A 19,054-nucleotide genomic window follows, 5' to 3' on the forward strand; every position below is an offset into this window, starting at 1 on the left:
TCTTTTTTTCTATCTGCTCTGTGATTCAGGGCTACCAGGTGATGAATTCCAGAATCAAAACTCTGAATTTGCATGGAGTGGAAGGAGAGGGAAGTGAGCAGAAGTCAGGGACCGATGGGAATGACCAGCAAGTTCTGAGATAAGTCAGGCTACAGGCAACAAAGAAAGGCAACAGGAAGGAGAAGGAATTTACCTCTAACAAGTGAACAAGAAGATGAAAGCAGAGAGTAATTCATGTGATAAGTTACAAAACTTCTTGAAGGAGTGAGAAGGGGAAGGGTGGAATAGCACAATATAAAGGGCTATGTATGTATATCTTGAGTACCTTGAAAAACAGCATTGAGAATGTGAGCCTAAACTGTTACTGCAAAGACTGAACTGAGAAAGAAACTATGACTTAACTTTCAGGTTGTAGAAGCGCTAAAGGTTTTTTGCTAGAAGATGCTCCAATACGTGATACAACCAAGTTGGTGGTGTCTGTGTGTATAAAATGTCACTGCTAAGGGGTACCAAGCGTGGTGAGAGATGTTTCTTCATGTGATGGAGAACCAAGTTATTTTCTGTAGATGACATTTCAATTTGAGGGAGGGGAAAAGTACTAACAGGTGATATTAGGAAGTCTAAAATGTTTAATGCCTCTTTACCATAGATTGCAGCAAAACATACTCCGGTAAATATCACTGATCACCAGATATCACTGTAAGAGCACAACCTACAGCAGAAGTGTTAAACTATGATATTTTCAAACAGTCTCAGCCTTTCAAATAGTGCTCTCTGACAACAGGTTGAAGTGATCTTGGAATCAATAATTACTATTAGCTTAGTCTTTTTAAAAAAGAGAAAGCATGTGTGACATACACTTTCAAACTATTTGAAAAATTTGAAGTATTTTAACAAAATACACATTTTACATAATGCTGAGAAGTGTCATGAAAATATGAAGAAAATAAACCACTAGGATAGGTTTTTGAGAAAGGATGGGTAAGTTCAAATTTGTTTTCTGTAGCAGATGAGTAACCTTAGAGGATAAGGGAGCAGAAGAAAGTGGTGTCTCAATACAAATACTAACACTGTGGCCCTTTCTAAAGCAGGAAGGCAAAGAGTGATCTAGATGAAATTGAAGTGTACGCCCTTCTACCTGGAAACAAATCCTTAGAAGTCTTAGTAATTCTGTGTAGAAGCTAAAAGCTTAAACTTGGTAGGCTTTTATAGGTGTATACATTATGAAACATGTTAAGAGAAGTCTGAAATAGGCCTTATAGAATTAGTGAGAGATAAAAAAGCAAACATAACTTGCAATAATGTCAGGAAAATTATAGGTGGAAGTAGCTCTAGGAAAATAAGTGGGAGGAGAGGGAGGATTATTCAGGCTGACATGAAATCATAGAATGGTTTGGTTGAAAGGGATCTTAAATTCCAAACCCCCTGCCACAGGGGCAGGGGAAGGGCCACCTTCCACTACGCCAGGTTCTCAAAGCCCCATCTGGTAAGTCATGTCTATATAAATGCAATGCTGTTCCCTTCTGGAGATGATGCAGTTCAAGGAGTACAAGAATCATTGTAGGGGTTGTGATCTTTGAATGAAAAATAAGAGCAGCTGATCTGACTTACTCTACTGAAGAGAAGAATGAAGAGAAACATGGTTGCCATCTTTGCAGAAGTTTTTCACATACTGAAGGAGAATGAGGAGAATACCCTGAGGTTTCTTGTCCATTCCTCCTGGATAGCTAAATAGGTGTTAAATCCAGCCCAGGTGACTTCGCAGTGTTAAGCTCTACACAGCAGTCTCCATAACAGAGCAGTGACATCACTGAATAACAACTGAAGAATATGTTGGAATAAAAACAGGCTACACTAAAGTTCTTTACATCCATTTAAGTAGTTGAACATTTCTTCATGGGGGAAAGGGGGAAGAGAGGAAGAAAGCAGCTTTCTCATTTTGTTCTCGTGACCTGACTATTTTCACATCCCTTTCAGGCCATATCTGTTGGAGGGGCTTTTTAAACGTTGCAAATGGGTCATGTTACCAATTATGTAACAATATAAAATCAAGCTCAGTTATGTTTCCATTACTGGGGAAATCTTTGCTGTCCTTCCTGTATTGTCTTGTGGCCCCTAAGTAGGAAGTTGCTGGCAGCAGTGGCTGGGACAGTGCTAAGAGCGGGGGTGACTTAAAATAGCTGTCCCTGCCTGGGAAGTCTCTACCTAATACTTGGAAATTTGGGGGGTTAGGGAGGTCATTGGTGTATGCACTGAAAAGCCATATGAACATAAAGATGGAGTGTGAATGGTACGTAACTCCTGGCTTTGAGGGATTTGGCAGAGGTGAGAGAGGAGAGTCAGAAAATAGCTCTGAATTAGTTTATTTGGGATTCTGGGTACAGTGCTGGCTTGGGTGATGGTAGTTACAGCCTTGGGATTGAGGCAGTAAGATGGCTACCTTGGAGATACTTTAATTGTGGTGACAGGCTTTGTGGGGCTTTAATAAGAGCTGGGGGATGTCTGGGTTGGTACTGAGGGTGGGCAACAGTGGAATACTACAAGGACAGGAGGCTGTCTTGCCTTCCCCTGCTACAGCTTTTTTTACCCAATCTCAACTAGTGAGAAGAACAGCCTCACACAGGAGCCCATCTGAAGACTAAAATTCCAGTCCTAACAAGTAAATCACTCCTGATTGTCTTTCTGAACTGCAGATGAAGGGCTTTCTAGGTTATGAGCTCTGAAAGTTTGTCTAACTTTGTTTTGACTTGGGTAATACATTCAGACTTAATAAGTGATTGCAGTACAGCTGCATTCAGAACTTTTCTTTTGCACAACAAAATCTTCCTTAAAAAATGCTGACAAGTAAACACACTTAAATGTGAAGTTAAGATTTTTTTTAGTTTGATTTGTTAGGCTGTGCTATTTCAGGTTTAGCCTGTTTGAATGTGTTTTCCTTCTGACTCATAAACATGAGTGCTTGGCATGCAAAATAGGATGATGTCAGGGCATAAGTAATATGTGTCTGCCATAAGGAAGGCTGTGTTTCTGCTTTAATTCTGAAGTTTACTTCTGAAGTTCTTGCAGGTGCTGAATATAAGATGCTTAAACCTGATTTTCTTTGAGGGGTTTGGATTAGAGATCTTTTAGGTAAACTTGTCACCCACAAATCTATGGGCCCTGATGGGATGCACCTACATATGTTGGAGGAGCTGGCAGATGTTACTTCTAAGCCATTCTCCATCATCTTTGAAAGGTCATGGAGAACAGCAGAGATGCCTGAGGAAAGCCAGTGTCACTTCAGAATGGGCAAGGAAGAGGACCCAGGGAACTATAGGCTGGTCAGCCTCACGTCCCTCCCTGGAAAGATGATGATAGAGCTCATCCTGCATTGTCATCTCTAAGCATGTGAAGTAAAAGGTTATCAGTAGTAGTCAACATGGATTCACTGAGGGGAAATAATGCTTAACTAGACTGATCGTCTGCTGTGATGGAATGGCTGACTGAGTAGATGAAGGGAGAACAGTGGATGTTGTCTGTCTTGACTTCAGCAAAGCTTTCAACTCTCTCTCCTGTAGCATCCTTGTAGCTCAGGAAGTGTGAGTGAGGTGAATGACAGTGGACTGGGTTGAGAACTGACTGAATGGCAGAGTTCAGAGGTTGTGATCAGCAATGCAGTGTCCAGTTGGAGGCCTGTAGATGGCAGTGAGTCAATATTGGGTTCAGTCCTGTTCTACTGGTTCATCAATGACCTGGATAAGGGGACAGAGTGCACCCTCAAAAGTTACAAAAGTGAGAGGTGTGGCTGATACACCAGAGGCTGTGCTGCCATTCAGCTAAACCTGGAGAAGCTGCAGAGTTGGGTGGAGAGGAACCTAAAGTTCAAAGGCAAGTGCAGGGTCACACATCTCCTGGAGCAGGAGTCAGCTCCTGCTTTTCAGGAGCTGACCTGAAAAGCAGCTCTGGGGAGAAGGACCTGGGCACCCTGCTGGAGAACAGGTAGTGCATGAGCCAGCAGTGAGCTCTTTTGGCTAAGAAGGCAAACAAAATTCTGGGATGCATTAGGAAGAGCACTTCTAACAGATCAATGAACTTGATCCTGCTTCTCTCCTCTGCCTTGGTGAGGCCTCACCTGGAGTGAGTCTCAGTTATGGTCTCCCCAGTTCATGGAAGACAAGGAACTACTGCAAAGGTCCAGTGGAGGGCTATGAAGGTAATAATGGGACTGAACCATTTCTTTTGAGGAAAGGCTGAGATACCTGTGCCTATTTAGCCTGGAGAAAAGATGACTTACTAGTGCATGCAAATACTTTAGGGGTGGTTGTCAAGAAATTGGGGCCAGACTCTCTTTTTAGTGGTGCCCAGGAAGAACAGCAGAGGACAAGCTGAATACAGAAAGTTCCACTGAATAAGAGGAAAAACCTCTTTGAGGATGGCAGAGTAGTAGAACAGGCTGCCCAGAGAGACAATGGAGTCTGCTTTTCTGGAGATATTCAAAGCATGTCTGGACATGACCAGTGAACCCGCTGTAGCAGTGGGATTGGATGATGTCTGAAGGTCGCTTCAGCCCCAACCTTTCTGTGAGTCTGTGACAATTGCTCTATGTATTACAGAAATAGTGCTGAGTAAACAGCTTTTGGAAATGAGCATCAAACCAATTCCTCTGAGAGCCCTTGGTGTCTGTCTGTGACAGCGTGAGTGGTGCTTTCCTCCATCAGGCATACACAGGGCATCTTTAATTTCATTTTCCTGAACACTGGTTGTGCTCTGTTTACTGGTGAATACTTGCCACTTTCAGCCTCTTGCAACTCTTAAAGGCACAGGATTAACCTTCAGTTTGGAGGTTTTGCTGGCTATCCCAAATTTTAATGACAGCGTGAGTGAAAGGAAGAGGGCTCAGTATGAAGAGATTAGCAGTTCTGAAGTTATGGTATTGGGAAGACTCGAAGGATTTGCAGAAGATGCAGATGGTAAGATTGACTTAAAGTTGATCACGAAGACTTCTTAAGGGCAGAGTGGTATTGAACAGCAGGAAGGGAACATGCTGTGAGACTTTCTTCACTTTCTCTTCTAGCCTTTAAAATAAATAGGGGGTGGTGGAAGCTCAGTTGTACCCTGGTAGATCCTCAGAGCCAGAAAAGCAAAGACTTGGGAAAAGAAAAACACAGAAAGAAAACATAGAAAGTAGAACATTCTTGAGCAGCGGGAGAAAATGTGCTCGGTGTTTCTGGATGCTCAAGGTGTGATGTATTCTGCAGCTCACCCACCAAGCAGTAACTGGCTAACTGTACATTCTCTACAACTCTCTGAAGTAGTTCAGCTTAAAGAGATGGTTCAGCTAATTTAATGCCACTACGGAAAAGGACAACCCATTTTATTACATCTTTGCTGTATTGCTTGATGGTGTTTGACCTTAAGCAAGCTCAGCTCACCAAACTGGCAGAACACTAAAACAAGAAATTGTGTCAGATGTGTACTTTATAGATCTTGGGATTGATTTGTGGAAAACAAGAGATGGATGGGCCATACTTTTTAACAAACAGTAAACCAGTAAGCTGGCTCTGCTGGTTTGTGAAACTCTTCCCCTTAGCAGAAATCCTGTTTTGATATAAGCTAAGTCAAGGTTGACTTAGAGTGGATGTGTGGTGTCTCATCAATAGCCTGTTACTAAGCTAATATGAAGTTACCTAATTTAGGTTTGACTACTTGAAAATGACTACCCACAGATTTGAAGTAGTAAATGGTGTGCTGACATAAAGGATGAAAATGTGCCTTTTTCCCCCAGTGAACTCCACTGTATCAAGGTCATTATTTTATTCTTCTAATGTAAAACAAAAGTGCATTTCACTTAGAATTTCACCATAGTGTTACAGGTACTGAGTAACCTAGCTTTCCATACGTGTTCTGTATGAGAAAGTGTATCTCTGAACTCAATGGGGCAAACACATATTTTACCTGTGGAGTAGTACAGTGCTATACCTAGAGCCAGTTGAAGAATGCATTTTCTAGTGTAAAATACAACCAGCTCTGAGAGGATGTTGATGTGTCATACTTCTGAGTACTTGAGAAGTGTAGCTATGGCATGGGATCCTGCTGCAACCATTTCAAATGAGTTTTGTCTTGTATCTCTACCTTATGAAATGTTTTCTCCTGTCACACCTGTCCTATTCTCCTCCCCACCAGTATTACATGTACTATATGTAAGGAAGGTTTGAGTGCTTGTGTAGTGGTAACTTCAACTTACAGTTTTGGTTTCAAAGCATATGTAGTAAAAATGCTGCTACTTTTTGAATATTCAAAAAAAGTTACATGTGTTCTATATGTGCAGACCACGTGGAAATTCAAGTGGCTGGCCTGCTTCAGTTCAGTGCTTGGTGGCTTTTAAATACAGAACATTGTTGTTTTCTTAAGGTTGCCAAATTTCTTGAGTTTAAGCCAAGTGTGTGGTAAATGTATGAATATCAGGTTAACCTTCATCTGCTGTGTGCACAATGCACACAGCATTGTGTTTCTGGGTCAAATATGCTGTGGTGCTTGAAAGGACACACTATTGGCCAGATCAGTAGTAGTTTTGTACACTTTTCCTTTTCTGTTAAATATCCAGTCAGAGGCTGCATGGTTATCATTCCATCCCTCAGTACCACAACTCTGCATTCCTGGAATGTTTTAGGATTAAGGAAATAGGAGCTAGTCTGATAACTTCTGAACTCAAATGCATTGCATGTTTAAGTATGTTTTATTTCTGCTTTGTTGCCAGAAGAGGGAGCAGTGATCTAACTTACTTTTCAAAATTGTTTACATCTGTTGTAGTAATAATATGTCTGAATTCAATGTTACGATGTTCTCTTCTATTATATTTATTTATTGTGGAGGTGTGTGGATGGGGTCACTGCAATGTCAAACTGGCCTGATAAAAATTTTTGATTTTTACCCTAAATTATCAGTTTTGTGCTTTGAAAGCTGCCATGGGATATTTCAATCTGATACTAAGCCTGCTGAGACTCATCTGAGAATGTCATATTGTATGGGGTTTTTGTGTGTTTAACTTGGTTCTGTGGTGGGATGTTACCAGAACAATGGCTTTGTCACCTAGAGCGAATTGTTACCAAGTGGATCAGTTTTCAACAGTGAAATTGCTTGTAAATTAAACACTGGAACTCCTTTTCCAAAGCCATGAGGATGTGCTTACTTACTTACATCAAGGATGGCCTTATGACAGTAAGAGGGGCTGAAGGGCTGTAGTTGAAATAGGAACACAAATGGGATATATATATCTATCTATATATGGGATAGATCTCAACACTGAGAGTACTTGAAGACAGTTATTTTACAGCCATATTAGTTTGAATAAAACTGACTAAAATTTGAGATTGAAACCACTACTTTTTTCTGTTTAAGACTAAAACATCTTCTTTTAATTGTTGGAACTTAGAAATAATACACTTGTATCCCATCATGTGATACCTGTTTAGCATGAGAAAGGTGATCGATAACTTTAGTATATAGTTTAGTAAAAGGTGCCTAAAATCTTGGAGTTGAGCATTACTTAAGTCAATGAATAAAAGTAAATGTCTGAACCTTTCTTCTACTGATACAGCAGTTCAATATAAGCTGACTAATATTGATGTGGACTTACTGTGTTATGTAGAAGCTGTTCTACGTAGAGGTTTCCTGTACACAAAAGTTCAATGTCTTTGTAGAATTGCTGTGTATTTAAAGACTGATTTACTCTCAATTCTTTACATATTGCATAGGTCTAAGAAAATCGACAAAGAAGCGCAGTGAATCACCACCTGCTGAGCTCCCCAGTTTACGGCGGAGCACACGGCAAAAGACCACGGGCTCCTGTGCTAGCACCAGGTAAGACTTGAGAAATGAAACTTGATTACTACAGTGAGTTGGTATTCATGTCATTTCCATGCATGAGCATTGGCCTTGACTGTTGTAAAAGTAGCTGTAGCTTTTCAGGCCTGCTGGATTACTCTGTACACCGGTGTTACGGATAGCGCGTAGAATTTGTCACCATCAGACTTCCAGTAAGTCCCTCAGCTGTGGAGGTGGAGGAAGAGAAACAACCAAAGCCAGTATCACAAACTTAAGTAATCCTGTCCTTAGAAAGGTGTTTTAAGAGCACAGACAGTATGAACTACTAAAACAGCTGAACTACTTACTTAACACAGACAGTAGTGCTGAACTATTGCCTGTCATGAATAGTGAAAGAGATAATTGTTTTGAAAAATAAGACTTCATGGTACCATACAGGATTCAGTTTTAATGGGGTGCACTGTTAAGCTGCTTGTCAGCAGTTTCGTCTGAACTGCATCTAAGTACTTAATGTACTTCTTAGTAGTAGAAGTAGGAGGAGAAGTAGTCCTGAATTAGTAATTTTAAACAGCTGGTAGATTAAATGGGAGGGGAGAGTACATTAGTATCCTGTGATGCAATAAACTTTTGTAGTTGCATATATTGTGGGACTAAATGTAAGAAGCCTTAACAAGCTTTATTTTTGTTCTTATGCCTAGACTGTTTAGTACTTCTAGCACATCCTCTTTTCCCTCTTCCACACTATTAAACACTTCTGAAATCTTGATTTTATTGTCAAGTGTGTATTTGAATTTGACTGTTTACTCTGAAGGCAAGTGATGAAGGCTGTAGTGTTTAAAACTGCAAATCTAAATAGGCTCATCCTTTCAAACTTGTTCTGACTCTGAAAACCAAGTTGAACGTCAGAGTCCTTTCTTGCTTTCAGTAGTTCAGAGCTTCCTCTAAAGATGATTACTCAATCATCAGCTTTCTCAAATGCGTATATGATTTATAACTAACAGTCACTTAAAGCTTGCTCATTTTTGCTGTTATATTTTAGTAGACTGCCTGGTCTTGAAATGTTTAATGTAAGGACTTGTCTGTAATGCCTTAGTGTAAACAAATCACTGCCATGGTGCAGGGCAGGGAGTGTACAGAAAGGTTGGATAATTTTATGAAGATTGATTCTTCCACAAATTGCTCGTTTGTGCAGTGTTGTGGCAGTTATGTACATAAACATTATGTAGTCTTTAGTAGACTTACATTAATAAATCTCTTACCTTAGTTCACAAGGTCTGAAACTTTGCTTTTTGAACCTTTAGTCGGCGAGGCTCTGGCCTGGGCAAAAGAGGAGCAGCTGAAGCCCGCCGACAGGAGAAGATGGCTGATCCTGACAACAACCAGGATGGAGTTAACTCTTCAGCTGCACGGACAGATGAGCCTCCCCAGGGAGCTGCAGGTAAGAAGGAATTGCAGCTGAAGAATGTTTGGCATAGTTGCTAGTATAAAATTCTTTGCATTTAAAAATAGTCAAATAGATTAAGTTCTGAAGAGAAATTGTTTAAGGTGGTAAAATAATGCTGGATGATTTTTCAGTGAGAGGGATGCTTATATTAGTGTATGATTTTTTTGGCTATCTGGTACGTGTTTGTTATGCTTTTTTGTAGTATCCAGACTATATCCAGTAATCCAGATGTTAGCTTTTAAGCTTCTGCTACTTTTAAAAAAAGTAACTTCAGCTGATGCTACATAAATATCATCAACTGAAAAGACATCAAGCTGTTCAGAATACGGAAGGCATGCATTACCTGTAAAAGCTCTGTTGAAACTACTCAAATATTCTACGGATTTTCTGTTGAAATTGCAAGCATGTGTTACTGGAGAAATTTGTGACCAGTTGAATGCTGTTATTTGCACAGTTCTGTTAGATGATAATTTTGTCATTTGGTCCTAATTAGTGAGTTCAAAGGAATTATGGCAGTGATTATACTGAATGATAGAAAATATTAAACATTCTATGCTTAGAGGTGGCTACATTAGTACAGAAAGTAGGAATGGAAACTAAGTATAGCATAATACTCCATTAAGAAAAGTATACATTTATTAAGAATACGGGGAAATATGTCTGAAATTTAATTTTACGGACTTAGCTGTATTTTTTTTTCATTATCTTGTGTTGATAAAGCCATTCTTTTCAGCTTTTGGAAAGTACTAGTCCTCTAAACTCCTCTGTTTTAAATTGGAAGTTTTACAGGAGTTTGCTGGTGGCAGCACTAAATGCAGAGTGTGCTTTTGATGGCAGAGCTTTTTTAGATGTGAGTTTTGTGGCTTTAAAGACACTAATTTGTATTAATCTTTTATTGTTCCTTTAGCTTCTAGTTCTGTTGCTGGAGCTGTAGGTATGACGACTTCTGGAGAAAGTGAGTCAGATGATTCTGAGATGGGAAGACTACAAGGTATAAAAGTTTTCACTAATTTACCTTTTTGGTTGTTAGCCTATAAATAATCATATCTACACAAATTCTGTATGACGTTCAAGTGGGAAGGCTGTATTTTGTTTCATTGTCTGTGAATGTGTTTGTTCACAGTAATTCTGAAGTAGGGATTTACAAGCCTTAATTCACAAAAGATGCAAGGATATCTGGAGGGGGGGTGGGATAGTGTCTTTATTCATTTAATGGCATGTAATACCCTACTACTGATGATTTTCTAGGAGGAGGTGGGGGGGAGAGAACTGAGAACTTAGTCCTTTGAAGTGTGTAAGCTCAAATATGAAAATACTCTTTGCAAGCATGTTTTAAGTTTAGAGAGTAGGTTAGGCCTACTATATTCTGCCTGCTTCTGGATAACTTTTTTTTTTTGTGCTTGTCATTGATACCCATGTTGCTGTAAGCTTTGACCAAAAAAGTCTGAATGTTCTTAAAATGCTTGCTTTTGTGCTTGGGCTAAAGGAGCCTTGGTCTCTCAAAAGCAGAGAGTATGACAGGTATAAACTCAGTATGCATGTCCTGCAACTGGTCTAATGATTTTGCTGCTACGTTGCAGGGGGTCCTGAGATCATGATCTCCCTTGCAAATGACAGGTTTTTGTTAAACTGGATATTTAATGTGGGAGTGCTGTCAGTATCAGTTCACTTGCTTATAGTTCTCAGTAAGTATAGGTATGCATTATAAATATTGGGCTAAATTGGTTTTCACTATTAATTGCTATTTTATTGATCAGCAATAGTCATGGTTGCTACAATAAAAACCAGAATCACCCACTTAGTTTAGCTTAAGTAACAGTAAAGTGTTGAAAATCAATCAAAAAAGAAACCCACTAATACTTACCAGAGTTGTTCCCTCTCTTGCTCATCAGCAAATAAAGCTGTTGAACCTGTTTTTAAGTGCCATTTTTTTCACTGTAGGAGTGCCTGCAGGTCCTTAAAATATGAAGATAAGCTTAACTATACTGTGTAGTTTGAATTCAGATTTGAAATGACAGCCTGATGTATCTGCTGCTCTGGCTCTAGGCTTAAAACAGTTTAACAGAGATTACACACAGCTATGCAAACTCAGCGGGTGACTTCATAAAGGACCTTATTGCTCGGACACAAACAAAAATTTGTTATTTGTTCCTTTAAGGTCATCTTTTTGGTGTTTTTTCAAAATCGAGGTAGCTGCAATCATCTAAATAACTCTTAAAGTATCAACATTCTAGTAGTCTTAAATGATAACATCACGGAATTTAAGCTTTTAAAAATATACATAGAAGCTTTGACAATGGCTGTTATCCTCTGTTTGCTTTTAGCTCTATTAGAGGCTAGGGGTCTTCCTCCTCACCTGTTTGGCCCTCTTGGTCCTCGGATGTCGCAGCTCTTCCACAGGACAATTGGAAGTGGAGCTAGTAAGCAAAGTTTGTCTAATTTGACTTAATTCTTTCCACTTCCAGACTAGTAGAATTCAGCCAATAGTAAATCTAATATTTGTATTAGCGTCATAGTTTAATATAGTATTGTACACGTTGGAGACTTGTATGTCATGATAGTTCTAGACCACTTGTCAACAATTTTAATTTGCTTGTCTTCCTTTAAGGAAGAAGAATTTGCCTTAGCTATATTTCTTTGCTTTTCTGTTTTGGGGCATCTTAATGTTCCCTTCTAGGTGGGGAAGGGAGGGTTCTTGCCTTTTCACCCCTTCCTTATCTTTTTCTTTTGCATGATGGGCTGCTTAACACAAGACCTCTCCAACCCCCTTGGGTTTTTTGCTAGCTTTAAACAAATGCTTAAGCTAGCTTTAAAACAATTAATACATGTCAGTTCTAAGTTACATTGGTTTTAGTTTCAAAAGTGTCTTAGGTTTCGGACAGAATGGATTTCCTTCAGACATGGTGTCAGTGAGAACGTGGGTCCTTAGACTTGTTGCACCAGGTCTGCGCTATGCAGCTGGATGAGATGTGCACCTTCCAATCCAAGTCTGGCTTCCCAGGAGAGCCAGAGGCAGCCTGTTACACTGCATGCCAAGAAGAGGATGGGGTCTCATGGGTGCTCCATGTGCTGTATTAACTGGGGGATGTTGCAATGTCCTTTGCTGCACAAAGGTGGGATGGTTTGGGTTCTGGCACCTGCTGTAGGTTGGCAAGATGGCTGTGCTGAGCAGTGTGGCGGACTCCCTGTGCTGACCAGTCTGCACTGGAAAGGCAGCCAAGAGTGAGATTTTTGTCTCCCTTCCCTATTCCCCCTTTTTATGACAGGGAAAGGAAATGAAACTACAGATACAGAGGAAACTATCTCTGGTCTTCCACTCTGGCAGAAGTATAGCATAACATCCCTTGAACACTTTCTAATACCTTTTTTCCTAATTTTTTTTTCTGGATATCTAGGTTCTAAAGCTCAACAGCTTTTACAAGGTCTCCAAGCCACTGATGAAAGTCAGCAACTACAGGCAGTGATTGAGATGTGCCAGCTGTTGGTTATGGGAAATGAAGAAACATTAGGAGGATTTCCAGTCAAGAGTGTTGTACCAGCTTTGGTAAAGATTTAATCTCAGATTTCTGTTGGAGGATATAATGTTTCAATCAATGTTTTGATTATATTAAATCATCACTGTTCATGTTGTCACCTTTGTGTGTGCGTATCTGTCTTGGTTTTGAGAGGATGTTTTGCTAAATTTTGATAGTCCTATTAATTTTTTAATAGCTTAAGAATAGGAAGTGATTATTTTGGAATTCTTACTAACATTCAAAATCCTGAGTCAAAAGCTACAGTAGTGATTTGTACCCTTTTTATGATGATATCTAGATACATTTTTCTAAACAAACAATACTTTCTTTTTTTTAAACAGATAACACTGCTGCAGATGGAGCACAACTTTGACATTGTAAGTAGTTTGTAATATTTAAGGAGGTTTTGAGATACTAAATTGTTACTGGAACTTAAAATCAAATATCTGTGTATTTAATAGATGAATCATGCATGTCGGGCCTTAACATACATGATGGAAGCACTTCCCAGATCATCTGCTGTAGTGGTAGATGCAATTCCCGTCTTCTTGGAAAAGGTAAAATGAAATTAAAACAGTGATAAAACAGCATGAGGGGATTATATAGTTTGTTTTAACATTAGGAAGTGCCACTAAGATAGTGGTTTCTTTTCATGGTTTACAAGATAATATAAAGTGCATGAGGAACTTCTAAAGCCAGACTTAATATTTGCTCCCACTGTTACTGAAAAGTGCTCTCTTTTACTGAGAACTTTTTCTTTGATTGGTGTTGCAAACATACAAAATGTGTAAATAAATGAGCTGTTGTCCCTTGGAGTAGCTCCATGGCTGAAGTAGCCTTAAACTGTTAGGCTTGGTCAGAACTGGCTTCATTAGCATATGTGTCTTAGTAGAGGCTGTATGTCTGAGTGTTAATCAAGGTGATTATTTTTGAAAATCAGTTTAGAAGTTGATACACAAGCTTTTTGTTTTCTTGTAGCTGCAAGTTATCCAGTGCATTGATGTGGCAGAGCAGGCTCTTACAGCCCTGGAGATGTTGTCACGCAGGCACAGTAAAGCCATTCTGCAGGCAGTAAGTAAAACCAAAAAAAGGCAGGTTTGCCTCTGCCAGCTCTACATCTTGGTGATCTTCTGTGAAGATGAAATAAGAAAACAACTTTCTTCGACTTCAGCAGTACTGAGAATGAAAACGTTTGTTTGTTTTGTTATAGGGTGGGTTGGCAGACTGTTTGCTGTATCTGGAATTCTTCAGTATAAATGCACAAAGGAATGCACTAGCTATTGCTGCCAACTGCTGCCAGAGTATAACACCTGATGAGTTTCACTTTGTGGCAGACTCTTTGCCACTGCTAACACAAAGATTAACCCATCAGGTAAGAAGTTGTTACAAAAATGGAACATTTTGATTTTGATTTGAAAGCAGTTTAGAGATGTCTCCAGATACCTGGTTCTTTGCTGTGCATTATTTGCCTTTGCAAGGTGATGATTGACTTCAAGCTTCTGTACTGTCAGGTTGTGATATACCAATGTACATATGGATCTTCTGTGGTTCTGTAAATGTCACATTTTATAAAACAAGACAAATAAGGTACTTTAACTCAAAGCATGAGTAATGGTTTTATAGTCCTTATAAGAACAAGGACATCAGTAAGGGGAAGTCCAGTAGCATTAGTGGTTTTATTTTTTCTTAACAGATGGGTTGCAAGGTTCTCTCCCACTTTAAATCAGAACACCCTCTGTTTCAATTTTTGTGGGTTTTTTGTGCTTTATGGCATTTTTAAAAAGTTCCTGCTTTTGTACAATAGTTGGAAGTGATGAATCTGAAATCAAGGGGCTCCTAAGGGCTACATATCCTTCAGTGCTGCTGTGTTTATAAATGAGCACTTAAAATAACTGATGCACCAAAAGAGATTTTTGGTGATCAGCTTGGTTGGCAGATCCCTGTTAAAAATATGAAAAAGGAGAAATATTTTATTTGTTAACAAATGCAACTAATTGGAAGCTTCCAGGTAATGGTTTTGTGTATTCTTGTGCTGTTCTTAATTTTGCCTACATCATCTTGCTGAAAGACTGCTTGAATCTTTGAGGCAGCTTCTAAGAAGCCAAATGACAGCTTTAGCTTGTACTCTAGAAACAGGAAGCACCATTCTCACCAGTAGTAGGGACAAGTACTGATCCTGATCTTTGAAGAGAAGCTACAACTCACCAAAGTAAGAAATTTTGAAGTGGAAATTTTCTGGAAAAGAATCTTGAGTTAGCTCTTAACAGAATAGTTGAGGTTGGAAGAGAGCTCTGTTACCTAGTCCTAGTTCCCTTGCAAGTTGAGCTAGAGCAGATTGCCCAGGAGCATATCCAGATGACTTTTTTTCTGTTTTTAAGTATCTCCAAGGAGGGAGACTTAATCCCTCAGGCTATCCTCTTCCAGTGCTCAGCTATCCTTATAGTTAAGTGTTTTATGTTCAGGTGATCTTTTTTGAGCATTTCATTGAACTTTTAACTAGATCTGTTTTTAGGGCAATCTTTACTTGTGTCTTTGAATTTGCTGTGTTGTCTGTGCTGCATAATACCAAAATCAGGCTTCATGTAGTCTGTAGAACAGTAGCCTTCACTCCTACTTATTACCTATAACTCCTGTTACTTCAGCTTTTCCCTATTGTTTCCTCCTTGCAGAATCCAGAAAGACTATTAGAGATGAATTTATTAATCTCTAAAGGTCCCTAAAGGTATTTATGTTGCAAGTGGGGGGTGCATTCCCAGGGAATATGTAGGAAGCACAGCTGTGTCAGGAGGTCAGTTTAGGCTGTCAGTGAGTTTAAAAGTCAGAGCTGTAATGTTCTGTAAAATGTGATTTGACTGGCCCTTTTGGAGAAATTTTATGAATGCTCAAAGTGACATCATGTTCTAATGCAACTTAAAATATTTCAATTTTAACAAAGCTTTCTTATAACAGGACAAAAAGTCTGTTGAAAGCACTTGTCTGTGCTTTGCACGGCTAGTGGACAACTTCCAGCATGAAGAGGTAAGAGTGTGGATGGGGGTGCATTTCTGCTTTCTTCTCCACCCACCCTGTTTCTCTTGAGGGCTCACCTTTCAAGGACTAATGTTTCCCATTTTGTTTTTCCCTCCTTGAAGAACTTGCTGCAGCAGGTTGCTTCCAAGGACTTGTTAACAAATATCCAGCAGCTCTTGGTCGTGACACCTCCTATCCTGAGCTCAGGAATGTTCATCATGGTGGTGCGCATGTTCTCCCTGATGTGCTCCAACTGCCCCACACTTGCGGTCCAGCTTATGAAGCAAAGTGAGTTCTTACTCTTCCATGTTCTTGGGGGCCTGTTCATGTTAATGCTTACAGTCAGTATGGACCTCTATGCAATTGATTATATAAATATTCTGTTCTTTCAATTTTTCTCTCTCACTTTGTTCCCTCTGGGATAAAAAATTGAGTTAAACTTGTTGAAAGCTTTTATCCAGAGGAGTTTTTATCCTTTTTCCTAGTTCTAGCTGTTGTCATTGCAGTGCTCACTTGAGTCTGTATTGGCTGCACAAACTATTCTCATTCCAAGACAAGCTGAATAATTTTCTTAGTTGTTCCCATGTGATGTGCTTTTAAGTACTTTCTCTAGGGAAAAACATTAATAAAGTAACTGTTGTAGAGATGTCTTCGTTGTCACTTGTTTTCTTTGTTCCATCTCACAAATTTTGATTGACCCCTTCAACTGCCCTGTATCTTCCCCTGTTTTCTTCTGTGTCTTGTATATTGAGTGGTATTTCTTCCCTAGTTGTCTTTTAAAGGAAAAAACCACAAACCCAAAAAAGCCACAAACCCCAGACCTGAGAACAAACACATTTCTTTGTGTTCAAAGAAACACTTTTTCTTATAGTCCACTCTCTGTTTGCTTTGGGCAGTAACTATCTCTTCTGTGTAGTGTCCAACAGAAAATGGAATCCGTATCTGATACAGGCAGTCTCATCAATAATAATTTTTTATAGATATTGCAGAAACACTTCACTTCCTCCTTTGTGGAGCCTCAAATGGGAGTTGTCAAGAACAAATTGACCTTGTTCCACGAAGTCCTCAAGAACTTTATGAACTAACTTCTCTTATATGGTAAGTCTTGCAGTCCTAGGTTTTGGGTGCGGTTGTTAAATTAAAATCCTTAACTTCATTAAGATAAGGCAAACAGTTTTCAGTTTAGATGGACTTGATTGTATACTTCTAGTAAAATACTGTTTTAATGTTCTTTACAGTGAACTGATGCCTTGCCTGCCAAAAGAGGGAATCTTTGCTGTTGATACTATGCTAAAGAAAGGAAATGCACAAAATACAGATGGTGCAATATGGCAATGGCGAGATGACAGGGGTCTCTGGCATCCATATAACAGGATTGATAGTCGAATAATAGAGGTAGTAATTCCACACATTTGTGTGGTGATGCTTTTCAAATCTGCGTGCGGTTGTATAGGGAATTGAGTGCTTTCTCTGTCTTTAAAAATACCACTCTTGATCTTTCTAAGTAAGAAACACAAGTTTCTTCGAACATCTTGCTGTAATATTGTACTATTTTGGTGTTCAGCCATACCAAATCACTTATTTGCTGTTCTTATTGAATTTCTGTCACTGTTTTTCCTACTGTGTTACCCCTCTCCTCACCTTCCATATAGTTTTCTGTTTATTAGGGATTTCTTACCTTTAAATTCTTCCTTGATTTTAGGCAGCTCATCAGGTTGGTGAGGATGAGATAAGCCTGTCTACGCTTGGGCGTGTCTATACTATTGATTTTAACTCTATGCAGCAAATAAATGAGGATACTGGAACAGCTCGTGCCATTCAGCGAAAACCAAATCCTTTAGCCAGTACAAACACTAGTAAGTACAGCTCAGGAAACACCTGGGCTCTCTAGCTGTGGCTAATATATGCTGGGTTGTGCAGCCATTTATTTCTTACCTAATAAATTTCTTACATCTTCTGTGGAACATGAAACTATTCTGATGTACATGGAGAAAATTTCATAACAAAACTCGTACTGTTGACATGTGTGCTTTTTAACATGTAAACTCCTCCTGGGACCTGAAAATGTATTGAACTAGGAGGGAGCTGGAGGTGTTCCTGGCTTGGGATTTCTGAAACAGTTCTATTCGTACATCTCTTTTATTTAAGGAAGACTCTGTGAGGGCTTCTTACTGTTATACAGAAATACATAAGAAAACCGAAGAAAAAAAGATTAAACTCCTTGAAAGAGGAGGGTTTGTACCTTCTTACTCACTTTGACTTCTGGTTCTTGAATTTTATCTTCTCAATTTGAGAGCTGAATTGAATTAGTTTTAACAACAGAAAGTAATAATCAGAGCAGAGATGCCAAGGTCTCTCCAGTGATTCGTTGTGCACTTTCTCACAGGTGGACATTCGGAATTGAAGAAGGATGATGCTCGAGCACAGTTAATGAAAGAGGACCCAGAACTGGCAAAATCCTTTATCAAAACACTGTTTGGTGTTCTTTATGAAGTATATAGTTCTTCAGCTGGACCTGCTGTTAGACACAAGTGCCTTAGAGCAATTCTTAGGATAATTTATTTTGCTGACGCTGAACTTCTGAAGGATGTGCTGAAAAATCATGCTGTTTCAAGGTGGGTTCTTTAATGCTGCAAATGGAACTAATTTTGAGCTTACAGCTCAAACATGTGATTACTTTTTTTGAATAATCTTTTTCAGGAGAAAATGATACTTTAAAAGTCTTACTTATTTTCCAAAAAGAGGCTGCCAGCTCTGCAGGAATTTTTTTTTGCATTGTAGATTTTGCAGTAGTTGCCAACGCTAGACATTCTTACTAGAAACTTATGTTGGCCTCCGGCTGTGTGTACTAAGAGTGTCAAATATTACCCTTTATTGGTTTTTTGATTTCTAAAACTTGCCTATGAAATTCTGAGGGCAAGATAACTTTTGAGGTAATACAATGTGAACAGTAACAGACACTAATAGCATTCAACTGGTAAGTTTTATTCATGAAACCTCTCCTACACGTTGCACATAAAGTTGGGGATCTGAGGATGCAGCTGGAAAATAAACCAAATAGTTTTGCAGAGACAGTATCGAGTTCCAGAACACTGTGTTTATAAAAGACTCTCTTCTTTATGCCATGTTAAAACTTGGTAGAAGTGATATAGGTAGGAAGAGAACTGTTTCATCCTTTTATTGATAGCTTTTATAAAAGCACTATGAAATGTGTTTGCTTTCAGTCTCCAGTGCTGTGTATGCAAGATGAACTGACTTGATTTAAAAAGAAAAACTCAGCCAA

General features: G+C 39.2%; 1 protein-coding gene across 15 annotated transcripts in view; it reads left to right on the plus strand.

Annotated features, from left to right (window-relative positions):
* The window catches only part of TRIP12 (thyroid hormone receptor interactor 12), a 79,859-nt gene that overhangs the window by 38,800 nt on the left and 22,005 nt on the right, over positions 1-19,054 (plus strand). For 14 of the 15 annotated variants that reach the window (XM_053951740.1, XM_053951737.1, XM_053951741.1 and 11 more), the window contains 15 exons: positions 7,734-7,839; positions 9,105-9,241; positions 10,155-10,238; positions 11,572-11,667; positions 12,643-12,791; positions 13,104-13,139; positions 13,224-13,319; positions 13,741-13,833; positions 13,973-14,134; positions 15,712-15,780; positions 15,894-16,059; positions 16,752-16,869; positions 17,010-17,166; positions 17,474-17,627; positions 18,158-18,386. In XM_053951740.1, coding sequence (XP_053807715.1) covers positions 7,734-7,839; positions 9,105-9,241; positions 10,155-10,238; positions 11,572-11,667; positions 12,643-12,791; positions 13,104-13,139; positions 13,224-13,319; positions 13,741-13,833; positions 13,973-14,134; positions 15,712-15,780; positions 15,894-16,059; positions 16,752-16,869; positions 17,010-17,166; positions 17,474-17,627; positions 18,158-18,386 — 1,852 coding nt within the window. The remainder of the gene's footprint in view (positions 1-7,733; positions 7,840-9,104; positions 9,242-10,154; positions 10,239-11,571; positions 11,668-12,642; positions 12,792-13,103; positions 13,140-13,223; positions 13,320-13,740; positions 13,834-13,972; positions 14,135-15,711; positions 15,781-15,893; positions 16,060-16,751; positions 16,870-17,009; positions 17,167-17,473; positions 17,628-18,157; positions 18,387-19,054) is intronic. The other variant, XM_053951747.1, reaches the window with a different exon arrangement.

This window comes from Vidua chalybeata, chromosome 10 (genome assembly GCF_026979565.1).
Source record: "Vidua chalybeata isolate OUT-0048 chromosome 10, bVidCha1 merged haplotype, whole genome shotgun sequence".
Taxonomy (NCBI): Eukaryota; Metazoa; Chordata; class Aves; order Passeriformes; family Viduidae; genus Vidua; species Vidua chalybeata.